The sequence below is a fragment of the Mus caroli genome, unplaced genomic scaffold, assembly GCF_978045245.1.
Source record: "Mus caroli unplaced genomic scaffold, Mus_caroli_1 scaffold_1, whole genome shotgun sequence".
Classification (NCBI taxonomy): Eukaryota; Metazoa; Chordata; class Mammalia; order Rodentia; family Muridae; genus Mus; species Mus caroli.
The window spans coordinates 162,127,142-162,150,378 of NW_028227256.1; the positions used below are offsets into that span (position 1 = coordinate 162,127,142).

A 23,237-nucleotide genomic window follows, 5' to 3' on the forward strand; every position below is an offset into this window, starting at 1 on the left:
AAATTCGGCAACCAGGCTGCTCAACAAAGCTCTTTTGTTCCTTCATGTCACATGGAGGGCCAGTTCCTTTGCTGTTCATCTGTCATCCGTGATTTGCTGCTGCATGGTGAGACAAGGTCTTCCTCTGACTCTGGAGTTCTGGGATCCCAGGTGTGCTATGCCACACGGAGAGAAACAAATGGGGATTTTTACTATGGAACAATAGGTGGGAACTCACTCTGTTACTAGTGTTTGTAAACTGGCTCTAGTCTTTCAGGGTCAGCTGGCGTGGACCTGCATTCTCAGTAGCCTGAAGGTAGGAAGGAATGCAGCTGAGCTGTGGTTACCCAGGCCTTCTGCAAGGTTTCCAGGTCCATATGTCACTATCATTCTCATTTGCACATCCCCTTGTTGGCAATACCCTATCTTCAACTCCGTTATACCAGGAAGTGTAATTTTTTTTGTCTTTTCTGACACTAAGACCATTTATTAAATATGGCCAAGAAAGTACTTAAGCGAAATCATGAACCAGAGTAAGATGCACACATTTAATTCTCTGAGTCTCAAACCTAAAATTTAATTTAACCAATAGAAACATTTATACACACACACACACACACACTCAGCGAACACTTTGTTGAGCTATGTATTGACACAGGAGTCAAGATTTCCTGTGTTCACTGAGTGGAACAGCACTGTAGAACACTTCTAAAAACAAGCCACCGCCTTCCTTTCTGCCTCTTGTTAACTCGGTCATCTCTTGGGGACGAGATGTGTATCCAGGTCCCGTGGGTCCTCCATCCTCTTAGCAGGTGGCAGGTGGGAGAGCCCAGACCTGCCTGTAGCTAATGACAGACTGTGCTTGCCTTTCAGGTCCAGTATTTCTTCAAGATCTTGGATAATTAGCCCTCTAGAGTAAAGACGACACAGACTGAGACGCCCAGACAAGCGAGTCACACACGTGAGGAATGTGTTCATTCTTTTATTGTCCGTTGTGTTAACCTGACTGACACAAGATCAACAAGAGCACTGTACTCCTGGCAATTATTACATATGCTAGAACATGGATTTGCACTGTAGACAACACTTAACACCAGTCTATGGGGTACTGCATTGCTTTTTATAAAGTTCAAAATAAAGATTTTTATTTTCAAACAAGTGACTTTGGTTTTATTTCATACATTACACTTTTTCTTGCAGAAAAAAATAAAATTGTACAACTGCATAAATATAAAATTCTTCCACCATGAAAATGGTCAAAACATTCATAAAGACACAGCACCAGCACATGATGCCTCCAGAGAAAGGAAAGAAGGAAAAGGAAATGGACCAATAAGCAAACTAACCGGTAGCCCCATCACTGGCCACAGTGACAGGCAGAGCCCAGTCGCAGACACAGCAGCAGAACACACTGGAGGACACAGAGCACAACACAACCCATCACCTTGATTTTTCTGTACTGTCACTTAAAATTTAAAGGGCAGTTCCCCCATGACAGCCCACCCCCCAGCCCCAGGAAATAAAGAAAAAAAATAATAATAAAGACCTGATACCACAGGAAGAGACTATGGAGTGTGTTAAAAATGCTCATCGATGGGCCGTTACCTTTGAAACTTCAGAGCCAAGAAAATAAGAAAGAAAGGAAAAAGTACCATGCCAGTTTTATTCCCGCTGAGTATTTACACCTTGGACAGCAAACCTTGCTCACGTAAAGTAGAAAACAGATATGATAAAACATGGCTTGAAAAATGACCAGAGTGCGCACCTATAGTACTGTACACTAAATAAAATAGACAAGGCGGCAATACTTAGGGGCCAGAACACTGCTCACTACAAGTCAGTTATGGAATCTAATTTACAGTAAAAATGGGCACGTCCCAAGGCTCAATTTTTATTTTTCTTTTGTCATTTACAGTAGAATAAATATTTTGTTGCTATTGCTACACTTTAAATTTACATTCTAACCTATTAAATGCAGAAGCTAGTGTAAAGCATAGAGATTAAGTGTAGGTCCCATACGTATGACAGTTTGTTCAAGACTAGTAGGTTTGTGTATCTTTTTTTAACTTATTAAATGGCTAGTGGGAAAGATTTGTGCTTGTGATCAGCTCTTAATTTCAATTTTTACATCAAAGCGTCCCTGAAAACGGTCTTTCTCACTGTACCCAATGTTCTCACCATACGCCTTACACTCGACGCGGATTTCAGTGTCCAAGGTGAGGTTGGTGAACTGCACAGCCAGCAGGGGCTGCAGGTACTTAGGCTGCAGGAGTTTGCCATAGTAGGGATAATACTGCAGAGGGAAGCCGTAGTATCCGCCCATCCCAAAGTACTCTATGTTCCCGACTTTATCCTTATCTTCATCTCTCTGGAAACCAAAAGGACATGAAATTTAATTTTAAGGGCACACATGCATCATGGGTCTCGTCTTGCTCTGACGAGCGAGACTCTCAACCCCACCAGAGGCTGCAGTAGAGGAAAACAGCCCACCCTGTGGCGTGCCTACCTCAAACCTCTCAAGCTAAGCCTATCAAGCAGTGGGTGGCATGGATAGGTGACACCACAGGATGAAGGTCGGTTCTAGCAGAAAGCAGCCACGAAGCATTCACAAAAAGGGGCTCTCACAAAAGGGGGCTCTGCAAATGGAGGCACTGAGGCAGAGACCAAGTAAGTGTTTCTCTAAGCTGGCTCAGCCTCGCAGGAAGGCCAACAGGGAGAAGAACCCCTGGCTTGTCTCCTTATGGACAGTGTTCAGTGACAATCTCTCCGAAGACTTACATATTTGCCCCTTATTTCTTACATCCATCTCTTGGCTTGGTACCATAGCACTCATTTTTAGCATTCATTAAGAGTAAAAAAAAGAAAGTTGGCCCCAGAATTTAGCACATGCTGTGGGCTAGCTCACCTCTGCAGGTCCATAAACCCACATTCTATTACATTAAATTCAGATATTTAGATTCCAGTGTTTCTTGTGCCAGTAAACAAACTTGGTTTTATTAGTTACGGTTCTGTCCCTTTAGCTTGTATAGTTCCGATTCATCTTGGGAGCCTAATGCCCAAAAGCAGTTCCTTGTATTAAAACTGTCCCTCTAACTGCGAGGAGTCTCACCCACTCTCTCGCCCCGCCCCACTTCCCCTCCCACCCTCAGTAGCCCCGGATGTGTTCTCACCTTGCCAGTGCACTGAACAGGCAGGACATTTGGATTATACTTCATCATCAGTGGGTAAGTCTCCAAGGATTCGTTCTTGGGAGGCTAAAAGGAAAACCCACACTGGTCAGCAAAAGATACTTTTTTTCTGAAAACTAAAACTCAGCTGTAGTCCAAAGAAATGCACGTTGTTGACAGTAAGCTGCTGAAATAATAAGACACGTCAGGGAAGCAGATGCGTGATCCACCTTGTCAATCTGAGACAACTTAGATCTGTTTGAAATGAGCGCTACAAACGAGCTGTGACACAGCCTACTTCTGTAGCTAACACAGCGCTAGCCTACTGTAAACCTGACTCGGGACAATGAGAAGCTAACTGGGTGCCTGCTAAGATGGCAGTCACCACATGGAGTCCAGTGCACCTCTAGTGCAAGAGCTGGACTTGTATACTGAGCCATGGGTAAATATGTCGGGCTTTTCCTCGACAATGCTGTCTTCAAACAGGCTTTCGTCCTCCGCTAAGACTGGGGGCAGTCTGAAAAACAACAGTTACAGCCAAATGCACAGCCTTCCTCCTCCATCCCTGGCCCATCTAGCTCCAAAGGCTGATGAATATGGATTGCTGGAGAGCAGCCATGTGCTTACTCAGGTTAGCCCTGCATCTGAGCCTGGACCTAAGACATAGAGGGTGCTTGCGTGTGTGTGTGTCTAGATTTGACTCTTTTAAGGGGCTTTCTGCTACCAATACTTCTACCTTGAAAACTTAGAAGAGAAAACACTTATTGATCAAAGAGGTGGTCAGAATCTGTCCTCCGAAGACAGGAACCAGGCACACCAATGAGTCACAGCACTCTAACAAAAAACCCGATCCCACTGACAAACTAGCAGGGGATTTGGGTAGGAGGGATAAACGAAAAGCAGCAATGTATTAACTGGGGACCAAAATATTGAAGGAGTCAATGTCCGTCACAGAACAGGACATACAGATGTAGAAGACAGAACTCACACAGTGGGCCAGGCTGTGGCTCTGTGACACAGGTGCCACTGAAAGTGATGAGCCGTATTAAAAGCAAATGGCCGGGAGGGCAGAAACTGGCTTCAGGCTTCCTTCAGAAACCACAGCAGTTCCTCCTGTTGCTAGATTACCCTAGCCGTGTGAGTGTCAAGTACAAGCGAGGGGTAGTGGTCCTAACCACAGTACTTCCCATTGCATGCTTGTCTCTGTGGGAAGATAAAAATCTGTTGAAAGGTACACTAACATTCGCAAGAGATCCTTCAAGACAAGCAGCCAGCCAGCCAGCCAGCCAGCCACTGACAACTTGTTCCTGTCTCTGGTTGCATAAAGGAGCGTTGATGCATTCTTTAAGGTAACTAACTATTCCTGCTGGTGTTGGTGGCACACATCTTTTAATCCCAGCACTCGGGCAGGTGGATCTCTGTGAGTTCAAGGCCACCCTAGTCTGAAGAGTTCCAGGACAGCCAGGGCTGCCTACATAGAGATTCCGTAGCTCACAAAAAGAAAAAGAAAATCCACCTTTTGATTTGACTTCCTTTGGGGTAGCAAATATCACGGAAACAAACCGACATGCAGGGGAGACTGAGCAGCTCACGTCAGCCTTGGGGCCCTGCAGACCAAAGCCACGCCTATGGAAGGACGGCATCGCTTCATTCATGGTCTGAGAAATAACCGTTCAGAAAAGCTGAGACAACACCACTAGTTTTCTGTAAAGAATTTCTTACAAAATGGTGAACAGTAACAACTTGCTGATCAAGTAATGGTCACTTGTTAGAAACTGTGTGGTTATCAAAGGGCAGAGACCATGGTAGGTTCTGGGCTTGGTAATGAAATCATCACTCGGGGAAAAAAAACTTCTTTCTGATCAACAGACAGCATTTCTGAAATATCCTTGTTGCTCCTTTAAGGACCCAAGCCAAAAGTAGCACACAACCAGGAAACCCTCACGTGGGAAAAGAACTCTCTGATTTGGACACGAAGCAGTGAGCACACCACAGTCACATCACTGGGGAGACGGGGCTAGGAGGATGGGGAGCGTAATAAGGCCAGCCTTGGCTCAAAGTGTCTGAGGCTAAGCCTGGGGTTACAGTCCTGATGGACTGCACTTCACAAGTCCCAGTGAGCATGTTCTGAAACATCAGCTAGGCCCCCAAATGTGAGACTGTAAAACGGTGGTGCTTGCCTTCGGTTTGAAGCCCAGCACTCGGTTGAGCTTGATAATGATGCAGGGCTTCCCCTCTCTGTAGCCGTAAGATTCATCATTGAGACCGGAGCAGTTCCCCAGCCAGTCAAGCTTGAACCTGCACACCTTCCGCTCTCCTCGTTCGTGATTGATGTCGCCCCGTTCCTTGGGTTCACTGGGAACATCTGAAAGCACAAACACATCCATAGCGTGCGTGCACCAACCGTTCGGCTCTGCACCATGAAGAAAGAAAAGAACTTCTTGTTCCTTATTTCCCACTGAAGACAGGGCTACGTGAGTGAGGTCTGCGCTAGACAAGGACTTCCCACAAGCTGTCTGCTCTCTTCAAAAGATAAAGATGTATTAGCAGAGGCGGTCACTGATGCATGACCCCAAAGCTAACCTGCTCACCAGCTGTGCTTCATGGACAGCAGCAACTGAGGCTTGCCTGGTCTTTCTCTTGTTCTAAGGCAGTGATTCTTAGCTTTCCTAATGTGCTATGACCCTATCACATAGTTCCTCATGCTGTGGTGACCCCCAACCATAACGTTATTTTCACTGCTACTTTACAACTGTAATTTTGCTGTTATGAATCATAATGTAAATATCTGTTTCCCAGTGGTCTTAGGCCACCCTGTGGAAAGAGACGTTCCACCCCAAGGGGCCGAGAGCCTCCGGTTTAGAGCCACTGCTCTAATGGATCGCCTAGCTACTTAGGGCTGAGGGAAAGCAGACCGTAACTTCAGCACCAGCAGCAGCACCACTTTCACAGACCCACACAGCGATGCTCAGAAACAGGGACATTACAACAAGGACATGAATTTAAAAGGTTGTCAATACTTTCGAGCTGGAAGGTTTGGGTCAGAATTTTCTGGAGCTACGCCTCCAATCGGAGGGGAAATGGTCAAAGAGAAGACGGAAGTCATCAGTTTTGTCTTTGGAAGCTGTACATTCTCCTCTCATGACAAGCACTGATTCAACTGGGAAATGTTCTTCACACTTCACGTAAAAAGCCAGAGAAAAGTGAAATGAACATAGAATTTTAAGTCAGGCTGCAGAAAAGCAATGCATATACTCTGTTGTATATTTGATATATATTATGTGTACTGGCTAGTTTTGTGTCAACTTGACACAGCTGGAGTTATCACAGAGAAAGGAGCTTCAGTTGAGGAAATGCCTCCATGAGATCCAACTGTAAGGCATTTCCTCAATTAGTGATCAAGGGGGGAGAGTCCCTTGTGTGTGGTGCCATCTCTGGGCTGGTAGTCTTGGATTCTATAAGAGAGCAGGCTGAGCAAGCCAGGGGAAGCAAGCCAGTAAAGAACATCCTTCCATGGCCTCTGCACCAGCTCCTGCTTCCTGACCTGCTTGAGTTCCAGTCCTGACTTCCTTTGGTGATGAACAGCAATGTGGAAGTGTAAGCTGAATAAACCCTCTCTTCCCCAACTTGCTTCTTGGTCATGATGTTTGTGCAGGAATAGAAACCCTGGCTAAGACATTATGTATGGCTATTCTTGTCATAATGGATATTTCATTAACTCATTTCTCCTTCATGATTTCTCCTTGCTTATCATTCGTCCCTTTTTCATCATCATGAAGTAAGGTGAAAACCTTGTGTAAATTCTAACAAGAATTCCGTGACATTGCCTTTAAACTACTAAAGCAACGGAGCCAAATGACAACTCGTCCTTCTCAATAGTGGGACCATGGGCATCCATCCGTGAGTCAGTCACTTACTGCCACAGTCCTCGAAAATCATGTCATCCTTCTGGGCTGAATCCTTGTACTTTTCCAGGAACCTGATGATGTTTAGCACATAGGCCTCGTAGCTCTTGGGGTCATTAGGACGGAAGGAGATTTCAGTCTTCTGGATCTGGGGAATCTGTGTCAATCCTACACCAGGGAAGAGTCAGAAAGACAGTCATTATTAGTAGGAAGGCAACCAGGAGGCGTCAAAAGCAGGTGTTCCCTGCACAAACACGCTTCCCTCGCCCCCACTTGGCTCATGGAATGGATTAAATCCCCACTCCCCTGGTGAATTCAATCCGATGGCATTTAGATTAGGTATCTAACTGTAACGATAGTGATGTAATATCAAATGTCATCCAGTTTCCTTGGCAACACGTCACAGTAGCATTAACCTGTTTTATGAACGAGAATACCACTTGCAGTGAAAGGCACAGTGTTCTGTCCGAGGGGTAAGAAAGCAGTAGAACCAGAATCCCAACCCAGCTGTGCAGTTCTCCAAGGCCTGTGGCTCTCCAGTGCCCTCCGATGCAATCACGTTTAAAGCTGTGTTGCTAGCAGCCGCTGTACAGGTGATTTCCAGTCAATAATAGCACGGAAGTGTGGAGCCGACACCTGCCCCATGTTCCATGTCAAAGAGTTAGTTAGAATCTCAGTCTCTCTAACCTCAACACTGCCCCACAGAGACAATCCTTTGGCTCTTGTAACCTAGGATTGATTCTTTCAGCTTCTGGGGGAGGGGGGGGGGTTCAAGATATATATGCAGTTGCCAGTACAGATGTCTGAGCATGTCAGCTCTGTCAGAGTGACATTCAAGACAAGTGATGTGGGTTTGCCCTCTCTGTTGTTAGTCTCTCACATCCAGAAGCCTCTGCCCTCGTAGTGTTTTCTAAACGGGCTCTTGGTCTACACTACACAACAGCACCAGATCCAGGGCAGTAAGTTGGAAAGGCAATAACAATGGCATTCCATCCCAGAACTGACAGATAAAGATAGCCAATTACATTCCCGTTCCAAATAAACACGAGACAATTCTTTAGTAGGAATAAACACTCCTGTGTAACAGATTTCTAGGTAACCAACTATCCTGTGTTTTCTGTTGTGACATCTGACATCCTCACTTGTTGTCAGGGGCCTGCTAGTCAGGAGCTATACCTGACCTCCTTCCGACTCCTCCTGGCAGGTGGGGGCACCCACACCATTCTCCTCAAAACAGGTAGCCTCACAGGATCCTTTCCAGACCTACCTGGGCATTACCTCTAAGCCCAAAGCACCCTTGGTTTAGAAGCACTGCCCTGGAGAATCAGCATTTAATAGTGGTGACATCGGTGCGAACAATGGCATAATTCAAGTGGATGCACAGCCAACTCAGTTAATTATTTATCAGTGCCATGTGTGGCACTAGAGAACAAGCCTTCAACACAAGTTACAGGCCATAGCTGTTAGTTTTTCTAGTAAGGACTGCCTTGAGCTTCAATAGTTGCTACATGGCCCAACTGCAGGAGCTCGGTGAACAGCCATGCAGAAGGATGGCAGAAGGGATGGAGATGAAGATGAGGAAGCAGGAGTAGAGGTGGGAAGAGGAGTGCTCAAGATGACAAGGTCAAGACAGACGATAAGCACCTTCTTGGGCAGCACGGTGCCAGAGGTCTTAAATTCCAGCACTCATGGATTCCTGTATGTTCCAGGCCGGCCTGGAACAAGTTCTAGGCCAGCCAGGGCTACACAGTGAGACTTTGTCTCACACCAAACAAACAACGATGGATCTTGGGAGGTGGGTGGGTGAGGTTGCTCTGCAGGGAAAGCACTCGCTGTTCAAGCCTACTGATGTGACTGGATCCCTGGGACACACATAAAGGGAGAAAGGGGAAACTGACTCCACAAAGTTGTCCTCTGACCTGCACGTGTGTGTACCATGGCACGTAAACACTGCACCTCAGATAACAGTAAGTTTTTTAATAATGTAAGGAATCTTCGTGAAAAGGCAAACAACAAAGCCTAAAGGACACGGGGGAAAGGAATGCCGCCGTTTCAGAATTAGCTCATAAATTCTGCAGCTTGAAATAAAGGAAGGGTGCTATGTTTAAACATTCTCCCCCACCATACCACCCCATTGTTCAAGACAAGGTTCCTCTGTGTAGCCTTGGCTGTCCTGGAACTCTCTCTGTAGATCAGGCTGGCCTGGAACTCACAGAAACCCACCTGCCTCTGCCTCCCCAGCACTGGGATCAAAGGTGTGCGCCACCACACCTGGCTTGATTAAACCTTCTGTAAGAGCTCCTAAATCAGAAAATATTCTTTTCATGTCTAAATCAATCTCAATATATTCTAGACATTTTTCTTTTTTTACATTACATGGGAGGCTGGTCCTGTGACTTGCCATTGTGCTATAAAGCAAAGCAGCAACAACCACTGACCTCTACAAGGAGAAAGCCATCGAGGGCAAGAACAGCAGCGGTCAGCATGGGACAGCAAGGGGACAGGGCCGAAACAAATGGGGTAGGCAGGTAGAGGGCCACCCACGCCTAGGTCGAGTTGTAAACAAGACGTAAGTCAAAGTGACTGGCCTGACCCTGGGGAAGTGAAGGGCACAGGCCAATGCTAGAGAATAGAAAGTCAGGAGAATGGGGGGAGTTTTTCTACAATAGCCCTGGGATCCTGAGAAAGTGGACTCTTGAGGGGTTAGTCATGCCTAAGAGCCAAGAACAAGTGCCTGTGAATTTGTCAGGCAGAACTGGACAAAGAAAGGGTAGAACTATGTGCCCAGGGTTACCACAGGGCTACTCAGCTTCCAGGGCCCAGGAGGAGGGTGGAGGCAGCTGGAAGGGGGAAGAAATGAAAGGGGTTGGATGTCAGAAGGCTAGGAGTAGTCCTACCTACTTTACAGAAAGGAGGGAAGCCAGGAGAAAAGAGACTGCAGCCACCAGCAATGGCCACCAGCGTGCTAAGTAACAGCAGTGCAAGCTATGGTCCCCAGCTGAGCAGGAGATACAGCAAAGCCCCAACCCTGGGAGTCTGACAGACAAGCTGCTCCCACTAAAGTGACCTTAGGTTCACACTGAAAATAAACAAGGTAGGACCCAGGTGGCAAAGCAGGTTCGCCCATGTCACTGTCCCTTCTGCCCTGGCATCATTTGGAATTCCCCACTGCCTCTCACTCTCCAGCTGTCCCTCTGTAGTCTCTTCCAGGGGCCGTTTCTTAGTTGTCTATATGAGGTACAGCGATGCCACTTCTCAGAAGAACACAGGACCATGGGATTACAGAGTCCTTGTCATTCTCTCACTACTCCAAGAGGTCTCCATTAAGAGAGACAGAGTGACATGTGCCAGACCCCTCCCCCAAATATGAGTTCCTGTAACTCAGTCCTTGTTTTTCAGGACCTCAGGTTCACCCAGATGTCTATGCCAGCCTCACTTATGAACAGGTGAGTCACTGCCCACTGCCTGCCATCTGACCTGTGAAAACGATGTGTAGTTACTGTGGTGGCACCACTGACCCATAAGCATGACGTGTCATCAGTACCATCCTCCTCCAGTCAAAGCAAATAAATAACGAAACCAAACGCTGGAACCACACCGATTCCCACCACTTCCATAGCTCACATACCTACCCCTATGCCCCCAACTCGCCAACTGCTGCCTTTGCCAGCTGGGACACCTACAGGAGCTTTTGGCTTCTGGCTTCTCGTTGCCCACCCCTAAAGCTGTTAGTAATAACTGAATAAGGGCGAGCCCTACCTCAGTGCTAACCCCCAGAGGTCAGAGCAGAACATCCAAACCACAGGCCCTGAAGCACATCTTGCCTCCTGACTGTTCTCAGCGCCTAAATGTCCACTAAGGAGGTGAAGCTCAATAAAGCCTTGCTTTGCCACCACCGCAAAAACTAGTCCTGTTGCTACCTAGCAAAGTCACCTAAGGGGACTGAAACAATAATTTGAATAATGTTAATTTGGGGTCCATTCAAGTACTTCAGCTATACATTGAGATCTGGATTATGTAAAAACAAAAACAAAAACCTCTGGCTTTGCTAGGTGGTGGTAACACAATCCATAGTCCCAGAGCCCAGGAGCAGAGGCAGGTGAATCTGAGCTCAGGGCCAGCCTGATCTACAGAGGTGCAAGACAGCCAGGTCTACACAGAGAAACCTCGTCTCAAAAAACCAACCACACACACACACACACACACAGACAGACAGACAGACAGACAGACACACACACACACACACACACACACACACACACGCCTCTGACTTAACACTTGCCCTTTCCAGATGCACCTGCCTCTCCTGACTCTACCTCCTATGAAACAAAGGAGGCAAACGCCCCCACTTCAGGCATTAGTGGGTGCTCACCTTAGCTGGGATGAACAGAAGAAGACAAAAATAAAAGAGGCTTTTCATTAACCGCCATTTTGTTTCCAGTTAGGTCTATAATGTAGCAGGTTTGTGATTTCTCAGTCTGCTCCCTGAGCTGAAGTCCTTTAAGGAGAAGTGGCCATTTTAACCTTGTACCAGTTTCCCCAGTGAATCCCAAAGCTCCCAGAGGGCCACTGCTTGGACCTGTCATTCGATATGATACTTCTGATGAGTCAAAGCCAAATACTCTTCATACAGGTGTCATCTTCCACAGAAACCTCCAAGGGCGCCGGAAGCTAAGAGAAACGTTCCCATGAGCATGTCTCCTATCCATTCCAGGGTGAAAGTGCTTTCCAGTTACAAAGAAACAGGAGTGACAATGGCTTATAGCACATGTGCCTTTACAATTACATTTGGAAGAGTACCTCCCTTTAAGTGTCAATCTGAACAACCTAGGTGCTTTATTTTTATTTATTATTTTATCTGTGGGATTATAATGGACTAACCTAACAGAATTCTGGGAACCAGTCCCCTCCCACTTACCTTTTGCCTCAGGGTTAGCATGTGACTGGAGGCCCAGTTAGCTGGAAATAAATGGCCTGCCTTGAGGCCACAGGCCCATCTATAGCCTAGGTACACCCAGATACCTCAAGCCTGCTCCCTCTGAAAAGTCTTGGATGAATAGCTCACCTGTTTTCTACAGTCTACTTAGCTGGTTAACCACCCTTGGTGTGTAGAAATTTGCCCAGTCTAAACCAAATGCCACAAACTCTGCTCCCAGGTCCTCCAGTATTTCAGAATAACCATCTGGAGTCTTCTCAGAAGCTGCATATCCAACGTCAGATGTTGAGGAGGAATAACTTAGTGTGGACGTTATATCATTTAAAAATAGAGTTTCATATTGAGCGTGATGTTTTGGCTAGCTCCATGGTTGTGTTTATTCCCCAAACAAGGACGCTACTACTTCTTTATGAAGGGGAAGACATAGACAAGCTCTGGGCATTTTACAGCATGGTTTTTTGTTTGTTCATTTTTTGTTTTGCCAAGGTCAAACAAAGAACAAGTGTATACTTGACTTGTCAAATGCCAAAACCCAGCATTGGCTAAGTAACTAACACCCTGAAATCTGACACCTTAGTATGGATAGTACTCTAGGGGCCTATCCCTGAATGATGTGGGGTACTCTCCTGGTCAGAAGCTATTGGGTAATAATACATCATTAGATGCCCTTCATTGTCCAAGCCTCTCTGGAGTCTGGTCAACGTCCAGTGGCAACTTCTGCATGAGAGCCCTCAGTGGCCAATGGCCTGTCCTCTCCTGTCTGATTCTACATCAGCAGAAATGAAGGTGTGAGCACAGGGTCCCAGAGCTGAAGTACTTTAAAGAGAAGTGGCCACTTTAACCTTGTAGCAGTTTCCCAGGGTGGAGCTCTCTTCTTGTGTGAATGCCACAAGCCTGAAGTGACACTGACGTATCTGCCCTTTTCCTCCATGGTCACTTGCATCCCTTGTTAGCTCCTCTTAGCAGATGTCCTACCTCTGCTTACTTGTCTTCAAATGAGTAAAACCCACTTTTCTGCAGTTCTGGGCTGACCCGAAACTTGTGGCAATCCTCCTGCCTCTCGGCCTCATGAGTACCGGGCTTAAAGACACGAAGACATTCCATACCTGGCTTTCCAAAAATATTTTATGTTAATCACTGGGCTCCCTGCATACCTAGAAGACTTTAGAAATAAACTACTTGGGCTATCTCCTTTGGTAACAGGTTGGCAGGATCCATGGGAGGGTGGGAAGAGTGAGCAGAAATCAAACCCAAATGTATCAGCTGAGAGGCAGGAGGATTGCCACAAGTTTCAGGTCAGCCCAGAACTGCAGAAAAGTGGGTTTTACTCATTTTAAGACAAGTAAGCAGAGGTAGGACATCTGCTAAGAGGAGCTAACAAGGGATGCAAGTGACCATGGAGGAAAAGGGCAGATACGTCAGTGTCACTTCAGGCTTGTGGCATTCACACAAGAACTGACTGACAGGAAATGGTAAAAATAAAATAAAATAAAATAAACGCCCCTAACACTCTTAAGGTACAGTTTCTCCAAATCACAAGGAGAAGCTGATATCGGAGAGAGCCAATCATCTTGTAGTTTGAAAACGGTTTTTCTGAGCGTGAAGCATGCTGAGGGGTGGGCTGTGATGGCTGTGCCCTCATATGGTTTAGTTATGTTCCACCCACAAGATGAAACTTGAATGGCTGCTCCTGCTCATGTTCATCCACCCAACCTTCTGCCTCAGTTCTGGGTACCCAGGTGCCAAGAGTCTGACCCTTTTAAACTGAGTTCTCTCCTCACTGAGCCACCTTTACGAATAAAACAAGGAGCCTCTCACAACGTTAAGAGGAAGAACAGAGAATACAAAGCCTACCTTTGCTCCAGGAAGCAAGCCAGATGGGAACGAACTCTGAGGACTCCGCATGACACACATGACCTTCGAATTCACTGCACAGTTGCTAGTATAACCTGGGGTGGGGGATGGGTGACACAGCCCAGGAAAGAGACTTTTCCATTACACCACTGGGCAGGCCACCAGGTGAGCAAGGCCTGGTGAGTAGGAGTGTGAGTGCATGTGGAGTACACGGATGCTTGGACACGTGACCCAGGCTTGACTCTCTGCAGCACAGCAAATGGCAATGTCTCTCAGAGATTCAGCTGTGAGGTGACACTGCCGCAGTGAACCCTCCAAGAGCTTCTCCTCTGGACAAAAGCTCAAATGCTAGCCGGCAGGTGCAGGTATGGAAGAGGGGAGCTGGCTACTGTGGCATTCAGATTCACCAGAGGCTCTCTCCAAATGTGTTCTAATCCACTGATACCCAAATCCGCTTCAGGGAAAACTAAGGGTGGACTGACACCATGAAACTTAGGTCTGATGAGGATGGTTAGCATCGCCATCACCCAAAGCTGGCTGTCTGGAAATCAGAGCCTTCTGCTTCTACTGGAAGGAGAGACAGAAAGGACGAAGGCTGCTGCCAACAGCCATATTTAGTTTACCTCTGCTGAGTACTAACACTCTGCATAGATCTCCTATCTAATCATCACAGGATATGCCTCACAATGACACTGAGGTTTGGTGTGGTCAGTGGTGAACGTGGTGGGGGATGGAATCAACTTCAAAGTCCCTGCTCTCCCTTCTTAGGCTGACAGAATTTCAGGAAGCCCTGTCTAATAGCTTTGAGCTTTGAACACTGCTTTAATGCTGATTACGTTAAGGGAACAGAAAGTTAGAAATGGTGTTTTTTTTTTCTTTTGAGCTACAAAAAAGGGCTATTTAATAATGTGTGTCAACATCTCATTCAAGACTTTACTCTCTGGGTGGAGTGAGCAGCTTAGTTCTAACAACCACAGGGGTAGGACCTTAGAAGGAACAGCAGCTACTGCTCAGAGTCCAGAAATCACGTGACTGGTTGGTCCTCCAGTTTCCCTCCCATTTTGTATCTTTCCCCTCTGTCTATGACTTTCCCATTTGGCCTAGGAGCTTATTCATTATACAACCTACACAATTATAGCAGGGCAGGATTGCCACAGTTGTATCTGCCCCCGCCCGGCCTGCTTCCTCCCCCCACTATTTGGAAGAGATCTAGTTACAAGGTACTTCAATGTGTAAAAACGCATACCAAAGCTGACTGGCCGCCATGTTTGTGTTCATGCCCCAAGGTCAGAGGAAAGCACACCATGAGCCCTAGTATCTTTAAGTGCTATGGTCTTACACACTTCCCTTGTACACCTGACTGAGAACTCTCTCTTTACTCAAGACAAAAATGTAGGCTTGGAGACATTAATTAAATGGAAGCCAAAAGATGATCAGAATGACTTCCACACATTTATTCAGTCTGCAGGTTAATGCATCATCAATACCTTCCAAGGACACATTCTCAACATCTGTTCTGAGAGATGGGGGTCCAGCTAGGGTCCCTGGGGGGCAGAGTGCTCAGGGCTGTCCAGCAGCTGTGTTTTTTACCAGCCAGGGCTCTACTGCCCTGATTCAAAGCCACCATCATGTTTGAAAAAGTGTCAGGAGAGGTAGAGAAAAACCCACAGGGTTAGGGCAGGGTGGTGTGTAGACTCTGCTACTAAAGTAAAAGCTAAGGACAGACAGAGACAGAAGTCACTAAGATTAAAAACCCACAGAGGAGATGCCTGGGAAGGTGAAGGACTGACAACTTCGCCTGTGACTCAGACCAAAGGACAGGAATGCATATTTCCAAGATGAGCCACTCACATTCTTTGGAGAAGTGAGGGTTTGTCAGGTCAGTCCAACTGCTGCAAGCACTAAATATAGGTGCTCATAGGAAAGGCTGGGAAGAAAAGAGGGAGACGGGATGGGGGAGGGGACCGAGCACCTCAGACAAGCAGGGCAAGGTCAGCTACAAATCCTTACTCAGCATCGGTCCCTTGGACTATTTATTTTGGAAGGTAAAGTTTCTTTTCATCAAAGCATCTGGAAAACAATGTTTTAAATGTCATTTCATTATTTCTGCCATGTGTAGTGGCACACATCATTAATCCCAGAACTTGGGAGGCAGAATCTTGCAGATGGATCTGAGTTTGTTTGTTCAAGGCCAGCCCCTCTACAGAGTGAGTTCCAGGACAGCCAGTGCTACACAGGGAAACCCTGTCTCAAAAAATCAAAAACTAACTAAATAAATAAATGACTTATTTTTCCAAAGTTTATAGTCCCGTCCCTGCCCCCCAAATAAAGTTGACTATGCTGGTCATCTTTGCTTCAAGTTTAAGTTACTATAAAACAGAGTTATGGCCTGGTGAGATGGCTCAGCGGTTAAGAGCACTGACCACTCTTCCAGAGGTCCTGAGTTCAATTCCCAGCAACCACATGGTGGTTCAAAACCATCTGTAATAGGGTCTGATGCCCTCTTCTGGTGTGTCTGAAGACAGCTACAGTGTACTCATATAAATAAAATAAATAACTCTTAAAAAAGAAATAAAACAGAATCATGACTAAAGAACCACTTATTGACAAAACATAAAAATAAGAGCTCTGTACAAATTACTATGACTACTTATGCTGGCAGAAGAGGCCATGGAAGACAAGCCTTATAACCACAGGATCCCACGCAAAACACTGAAGATCCTAAAGTTCTCAGCACATTGGAACCTCGCTTTGTTCCACCTTTCCTAAGACCCACCTTTTGGTACAGAAGAGCTGCAGGCATCCGTGCATCATGAAGCAGGTCGAGTCACTGCATATACTTACACGTACTCTTTTCTCACTTCCCACCTAAGTGTATCTGAAAATATCCTGGGTTTTGCCTTGTGCCCGAGGACTGTTGACTTAGTACTGTGAGACACTGTTTGCAACCTGCTCATTCTGCAGTTCTTCTTCCTTGTACCCAAGGAGAAGTGCGAGACATGTCTGCAACAGGGACTGCTCAGGGCTTGCACAGGCCCCCAAGACTGTCACCTACAGATGGCTGTATCCAAACTGAAGCCAGCCAAAGTCTTGCCCACAGAAGACACACTGCTACCCTACCCCCACCCACTGCAACCTCAAGGTCATTTATAGGGTGAGAACTGAAAGTTATGCAGCACGAACCCCATTCCTCTCCCAGCTGTCCTCCATGCAGAGGAGGCAAATGGGGGATTCCCTCTTCTATGAAGATCTATTTTTCCTGATGAAGTTTTTAGAGAGAACAGAGACAGCCAAACTGGAAAGAGAGCCCACAAAACCCTCAGGGGCCTACTGAGATAAGCATAGAGGGTGTTTGTGTTCAAGGTCAAATCAGCAAGAGAGAAAATGGACCCCTGAATTCATGGTTCCTCTCTGTGGGCACGATTATTTGAAGGATTTATCACAAGTGAAAAAATACATGTGTTAGAGCCAGAACGGCCCTAGAATGAACCAGCTGACAAAGCACTTGAGTGTTAAGGCCAAGGAGAATGAAGCCCCGAGGGGACCTGATGTGCTCCATCACACAGTGGGGCTGCGTGCACCCCCTTCACCCCAGAACTGTATAAGACAGACATCTGCGGCCAGCCATCTGGAGCTCAGCCGCAATGCGGGCAGCAGCCATGGCTGCAGCAGAGGTCCTGAGTCCTCCCCCATGCTTAGTTTGAAGCTCTACTACAAAGGTTTTCTGAAGGTGTCTTCTCTCCGGATGTGGAACCCTTTTATCTCTGGAGAAGCCACTCCCTGAGTTTTACCTGGCGGGGCCACTCGGTCCTGGTATGTGGGTTTCAGTTCACTGATGGTAAGCAGCATCACTTGGATGGTCCCAATGAAGATGCCAGCCAGGCAGCCATAAAATATCACGTAGAACAGAAGGATCTTAACTGTGGGGAGAACAGACAGAGATGGCTGTGATGTAGTCACAGGCTCGGAATCAAATCCCGGCCTTCCCAAAGGCCTCCTTCCCTATTCTTTAGCCTGTTTCTCTTAGTAATCAAAAGAGGGAGGCACACTTTTTTGGAAGGCACAGGTGGAGAAATGCCTAAGGTGGCTGAAGGGCTAACAGGAAGTCACTTCCTTTTCTGAAAAGAAAATCAGTAGCAAACCAGCAGCTGCATTCGAATGCTTATGCAATGCATCTGACATTCGGAAGTGTGTTCCCTCAGGGGCATCGCTTGCTTGCTGGTACCCCACATCCTGTGGGGCTAAAGGCTAAGAAATACAGGTGGAGCTCTCTTTATCAAGTCACTCTGTCTACAAAGCACTATCTTTTTCTTCAAGGACACAGGGTGGCAACTGGAACCAACCAAATATACAAAGGAAACCCGATGGTACAAATGGCTGCCATTTTTACCTTATCATCTGACCAGCAGAGTAAGTAAGGACTGCTTGTGTAAGCTACATTTTTCTTTTCCTCACAGTTAACAGAAGGCAGGCTGAAATAGCCACAAATAAACTTTAAAAATAAAAAAAGCAAGCAAGCAAGCAAACAAACAAAAACCACCCTGAACCACCGTGAAGCGGTAGACTGGAATAAGGCTATCAGTTACTGGTATACAAGGATTATCTCCCTGATTAGCAGCCTAGTAACAGGCTGTACTAGGCATTGCCTGGCTGTCCTGAGCCAGTCAAACAACACATCTAGAAGGGAAAAGTGGAAGCAATAGATCTGTAAGGTTATCAGAAACATGACTGCAAGGAGGGGAGGGGGGACACAGGTTCCTCCTAAAGGGTCTCTGAAAAAAAAAAAAACGCTACAGGGTGAAGGGATTATTGAAAAGGCATATGTGTACATGCTGGTAGGGGGCCAGGAATGAAGTGGGCACACAAGCTGTGGAAATGAGGCACACAGCCCTCTCCATACATGGAAAAACACCAACTTTCCCCTCAAGAATCCATACTTCAAGACAGCAGTGTTCTGGAGCTATTGAAACGAACCAGAACACACATAAAATCCCACACAAAATGCTGAACCTTATCCCTTGTCTCCCCTACCTAAAGATAAAAGCAAAGATGAGAAGGGAGGAGGCTGCATCATCTAGAACCACAGCCCCCATTCTGTCCCTTCCTCCTGGCAGGGCAAGGGTTAAGTGCTGCGTTTGGTATCCAGGCAGCGGTAGGCTAATGGCAAGCCTGTGACGTCAAGGGATCTGGAAAATTTTTTCCAGCGAAGAGGTACAGAGTTGGTATAACCCAGTCGGTGAGCGAGAGAGCCCCTGGAGAGCCTGGCTTCTCGGCTGCTGTCTTGTCCTGTTGCCCTTCCAGTGCCACCCTGGGTGCTCTCAGCTTAGCCACATTTGCCTCCGCTAACAACCACAACCTTTCTGCTCATATCCTGGACTCCGGGTAGCTAATCCTAACCTAAGAAGGCACAGGACTGAGGCTACTGTTTAAAAGACAAAATGGATGGAAAAATTAGTCATTTTACAAGCGCAATGATTAAGCTCAAGAACATATACACCCTTTCCACTCTGCGCCCAGAATACCAAAGCCGGGTGAGGGATTGTGTGGCTGCTTCCCACGGACTTGGTAAACCTGTCACTGCAGTAAAGTCGTTTGGTTAGACAGAGCGCAGCACGCATGTCTAGTGAGCTCGGGCCATGGCCTCCCCAAGACCAAGACTACCAGTGGCACAGAGAAACAGATACAAACAAAGACTAGGTTAGTGCCACCAACCAGCTGGGTGACATGATGTTGGGGGCTGGGTTATCGGCTTTGGAGGCATTTTGTATTCTTTAAAACAAATTTTCATTTCCTTCTATAATTAAAGAACAAGGAACATGAGGAATTTTGCCTATATATATATATATATATATATATATATCCTTTAAAATGCCAAAAATAGGGTTTTATAAAGTGACCTGGAAAACCAATGGCAAATATAAAAACCTACCAACACATGGATAAACTTAATGAAAAGGTAGAAAGCACAAAGTGATTTGTAAGTTGTGATCTCTCCAGCAGGTGACAGGCTCGAGCCTCCTGCCGTCCATCTTGGTGAAAAATCTACCTATAAGCAAAACGGAGCCAAGGGCATCGTGCCCTGGTCCCAAGGGCATCCATGTTGGGCCCAGTGCTGGAAAGGGGGCATCTCTCTCTATGACATAGGAACTTCTCTGTCATTTCTTACATTGTGAAAGGGGCACAAGATAGGATTGCACAAAACACAAACTGGGTTTTGAGCTCAGCACCCACAAAATGGAAGATGAGTTGCGATGGCTGCTTCCTAAGTCCGTGGGTATCACTACCTTGCTGGATGTGACCCTCAAGACCACACAGGCTCATTCTCTCTCCCTTTCTGATACAGAAGGGCTGTCCCATTAAATGTAGCTTTAAAGAACAAACTGTTCCATACTGCCTTCCTTACCCTCTAAAGCAAATATTATTCAAAGAAGGAGTGTGAGATTGGAATGAGGAAAAGAAAGATGTTTTAAGAAGTGGAAAAACACTAGAGGGCAAATTTCACAAGGTCCCTGGCGTCAGTGCCACCCCCTTGGTCCTGTGATGCTGCTGCAGGGGCCAGACCACCAGGGAAAGCAGCCCTAGCCAACCTCGGAGGAGGGGCCAATTCCGCAGTGCACCTCCTAGGCCTCCTAGCTGAGTTACAAAGAGTTGCTAGGAAATAGCCCTGGCTGGTCATCCTTTACAAACCTCACATCTCTTCAGGTCTCTCCTTCCACGTTACAGAAACACGGGTATGCTACAGGCATACTCCCATGGAAGGACAGTCTCCACAAATAAAATGGAATATAAGGCGAAATAAAAAGCCATCCATTTAAGACTCCATTTTCCCATGGCTCAGGGATGCCTATGCTCCCTGGTAATAACGTGGAATGAACGAGGCTTCACCTTCACTAACCTTGAAGAATGATGCATTATTAACCCTTTATTTTTGAGAGGCTCCCTAACTGCATTTTTTTTCTTTAGGGGGAAAAAAATATCATACATCCCAGCTTCTTCCTTTTCAAAATGTCAGCCAAGCGCTCTTTTCCCTGACTCATTCTCCAGTCTATTTCCATAGACCCTCCCCACACAGGAACGCTGCATCACTTCGTTAGTTTTCAGGGTTCCCTTAGTTCCTGCAATGCTGCTGCTATAGGGGTGGGAGGGGGAAGGAGGCGAGAAAGAAGGTAGAGGAGCTGGTGGTGATGGTGATACTGGAGAAGGAGGGGGCAGTGATGCAGCAGAGGGGAGTTCCCTCCCTCCCTTCCGCAGTCACGACTCATGGATTTGTCTACAACTATGCCCTTCAAAATGACCTTTAAAAAAAAAAACCTAGCACCTTTCCAGTGTAAAGAGGTAAAAAACAAACACGGCATCCAATTTTCAATGGGGTATGAGGGGGATTCCAGCCAAGGAAGCAACAGGCTGCATGAAATGCTCTAATATAACCTGTTTCTTCGTTTGTATCATGAAGAGCTTAAAAACACCATGTCTAGCCAAGGCTTAAACACGAGCCATGAATGGAGCTCACTGGGCCATTTCTGGGCTGTGATGACTGCAATGTGTGAGGACTGCAGTGTGGATGCATTTCTTCTCTCCGTTCCTCTCCATTCTAGATACATTTCTAGACTGGAAGAATGATGCTATCTATCGCAGCATCGTCTGCATTAGAACAGGTACGCTCGTGAGTTCTGCTCACGGCCCCAAATCTCATTTTTCTAAGGTCTTGGGAGATGGAGAGGGAGGGCACATACATAGTCTCCTGGAACCTGACCGAATTTCCCAGGAGGAAGGGCTTAGGAAACGAAGATCCCTACCATACCCAAAACCCTAGCTCCAGCTCCCCACCCGAAGCGCATCCTGGGGACCCCCACATTTGTCACTGGATGCCAAGCCCAGGCCCGCACGCTCCTAGCAGCTCCTACCACCCACTCCCTAACACCCTGGACAGCCCCCGCGGGCTCCGAACTGTCCGCAGTGCTCGCGTACAGATGCGCCTCCTAAGAAAAGCCAAGGCGCCGACCGCAGAGCCGCGGAGCGCGTACTTACACCAACTACCACCGGTCCTGCCCAAAAACTCCTTCTTCTCCGAGTTCCAGATGAATTTCTTCCAGCTGCCTTCCTCCTTAGCTTTTCCGCGGGCCATGGTGTCTGCTCAGCAGTGGCGGCCGAGGCCGAGGGAGGGCGAGTGCGGCGCGCGCCCTGGGCGTCCTCGCGGCGGCTGCTCGGTGTCCCCGCGGCCCGGCTCTGTCTCCGAAAACGAGACGCGCCGCTGCCGCTGCGGCTCTCCGAGTGCGAGGCGCGCCGCGGAGCAGCCTAGGCAGAGCGGGAGGAGGGGGAGGTGCGGCGGGGGCGGAGGGAGGAGGGACGAGGGAGGAGGGCGCGCGCGGGCTGGGCGGCTCCGAGCCCCGCACCTAGAGGTGGGCGCGCGGCCGCTCTCGGGCTCTCCCCGCACTCTGATCGCCTTCCGGGGGGCTCAGCGAACCCCGCAGCTGCTGCTTCAAGCTGTAGCTGCACCACTCTGCCTGCTGTGACCTCTGGCGAGATGGACCAGGGACAAGGAGGGAAAGTCACCGGGAAGGACGAGCGGAATGGAGCGCGGGCTCGGCACACGGGCGCGCAGGCCAGGAGCCGAGAAATTGGCTGAGGGCGCACGCCCTACCTTTACTATATACCGCGCCTCCACCATCCGTAGCCCCGCCTACCGGCGGCACGGCAGGCCAATCGCCAGCGCCGAGAAGGCGGGGCCTGAGCCCCCGAAGGGGCGGGCGCGGGGCCGGCACAAAGGAGCCCGCAAGGCTAGAGGGGCTGGCACCGCAGCAGGGGTGCGGAGAGGGACTGGGGGCCGGTGAGTACTGCTCCCGCAGCTCTGCTGGCCCTCTCTCCGCCCCGAGCTGTGCCTGGACAATCCTCCTCGTCCTCCCGGCCCCCGCGCGCCAATGCTGTGGCCTGCACCTGCATCGCTCTCTGGGAACCTCGGAGACCTCAACACCTTCGTACTGGTCTTACCCCTTCGTACTGGTTGGGGTTTACTGCAGGTCCACCTCCCCTAGGCCATGGCCAGGTGGGGGAAGGTCACTCCAGGACGCTAGTGACTCTGCCCAGCTCTGCTCCGCCTCTCTGCTTATGCACCTGCCGCCCCCTCGCACTCTCTGCCACTGCGGTTGCAGTTCCGGCCCGTCCCTCTTCTGCAGGCCAGCCCAGCGGGCAGCCTCAGTTCCTGACTCCTGGTCTGTGCTTCTTGTGGGCGGCCTGAACCACCTCAATCCGGACAATTGCCAAACCCACCCTGGGCTGTAGCTGGGAACCGGTTGTGGCTCCTGCCAGTCTAGACCCCGGGGAACAATTTATGCACGTGACCCAGCCACCTAAGACTCTCCTGGCCCAGGTCTGTGGCTGGTATTCCCATTGGCTTAC

General features: G+C 48.0%; 2 protein-coding genes across 7 annotated transcripts in view; one reads left to right on the plus strand and one right to left on the minus strand.

Moving 5' to 3' along the window:
- The window catches only part of Nme7 (NME/NM23 family member 7), a 134,414-nt gene extending 133,277 nt beyond the window's left edge, over positions 1-1,137 (plus strand). For all 6 annotated transcript variants that reach the window (XM_029483015.2, XM_021157201.3, XM_021157206.3 and 3 more), the window contains one exon: positions 853-1,137. In XM_029483015.2, coding sequence (XP_029338875.1) covers positions 853-885 — 33 coding nt within the window. In that variant the 3' untranslated portion in view covers positions 886-1,137. The remainder of the gene's footprint in view (positions 1-852) is intronic.
- Positions 946-22,448, minus strand: Atp1b1 (ATPase Na+/K+ transporting subunit beta 1). The gene is made up of 6 exons (XM_021157238.3): positions 21,870-22,448; positions 17,633-17,761; positions 7,064-7,219; positions 5,327-5,511; positions 3,150-3,233; positions 946-2,347 (listed from the first exon to the last, which is right to left on the minus strand). The coding sequence occupies exons 1-6, from the start codon at positions 21,964-21,966 to the stop codon at positions 2,084-2,086; spliced, it is 915 nt and encodes a 304-aa protein (XP_021012897.1). The 5' UTR covers positions 21,967-22,448; the 3' UTR covers positions 946-2,083.
- Between the last annotated feature and the right edge of the window lie 789 nt (positions 22,449-23,237).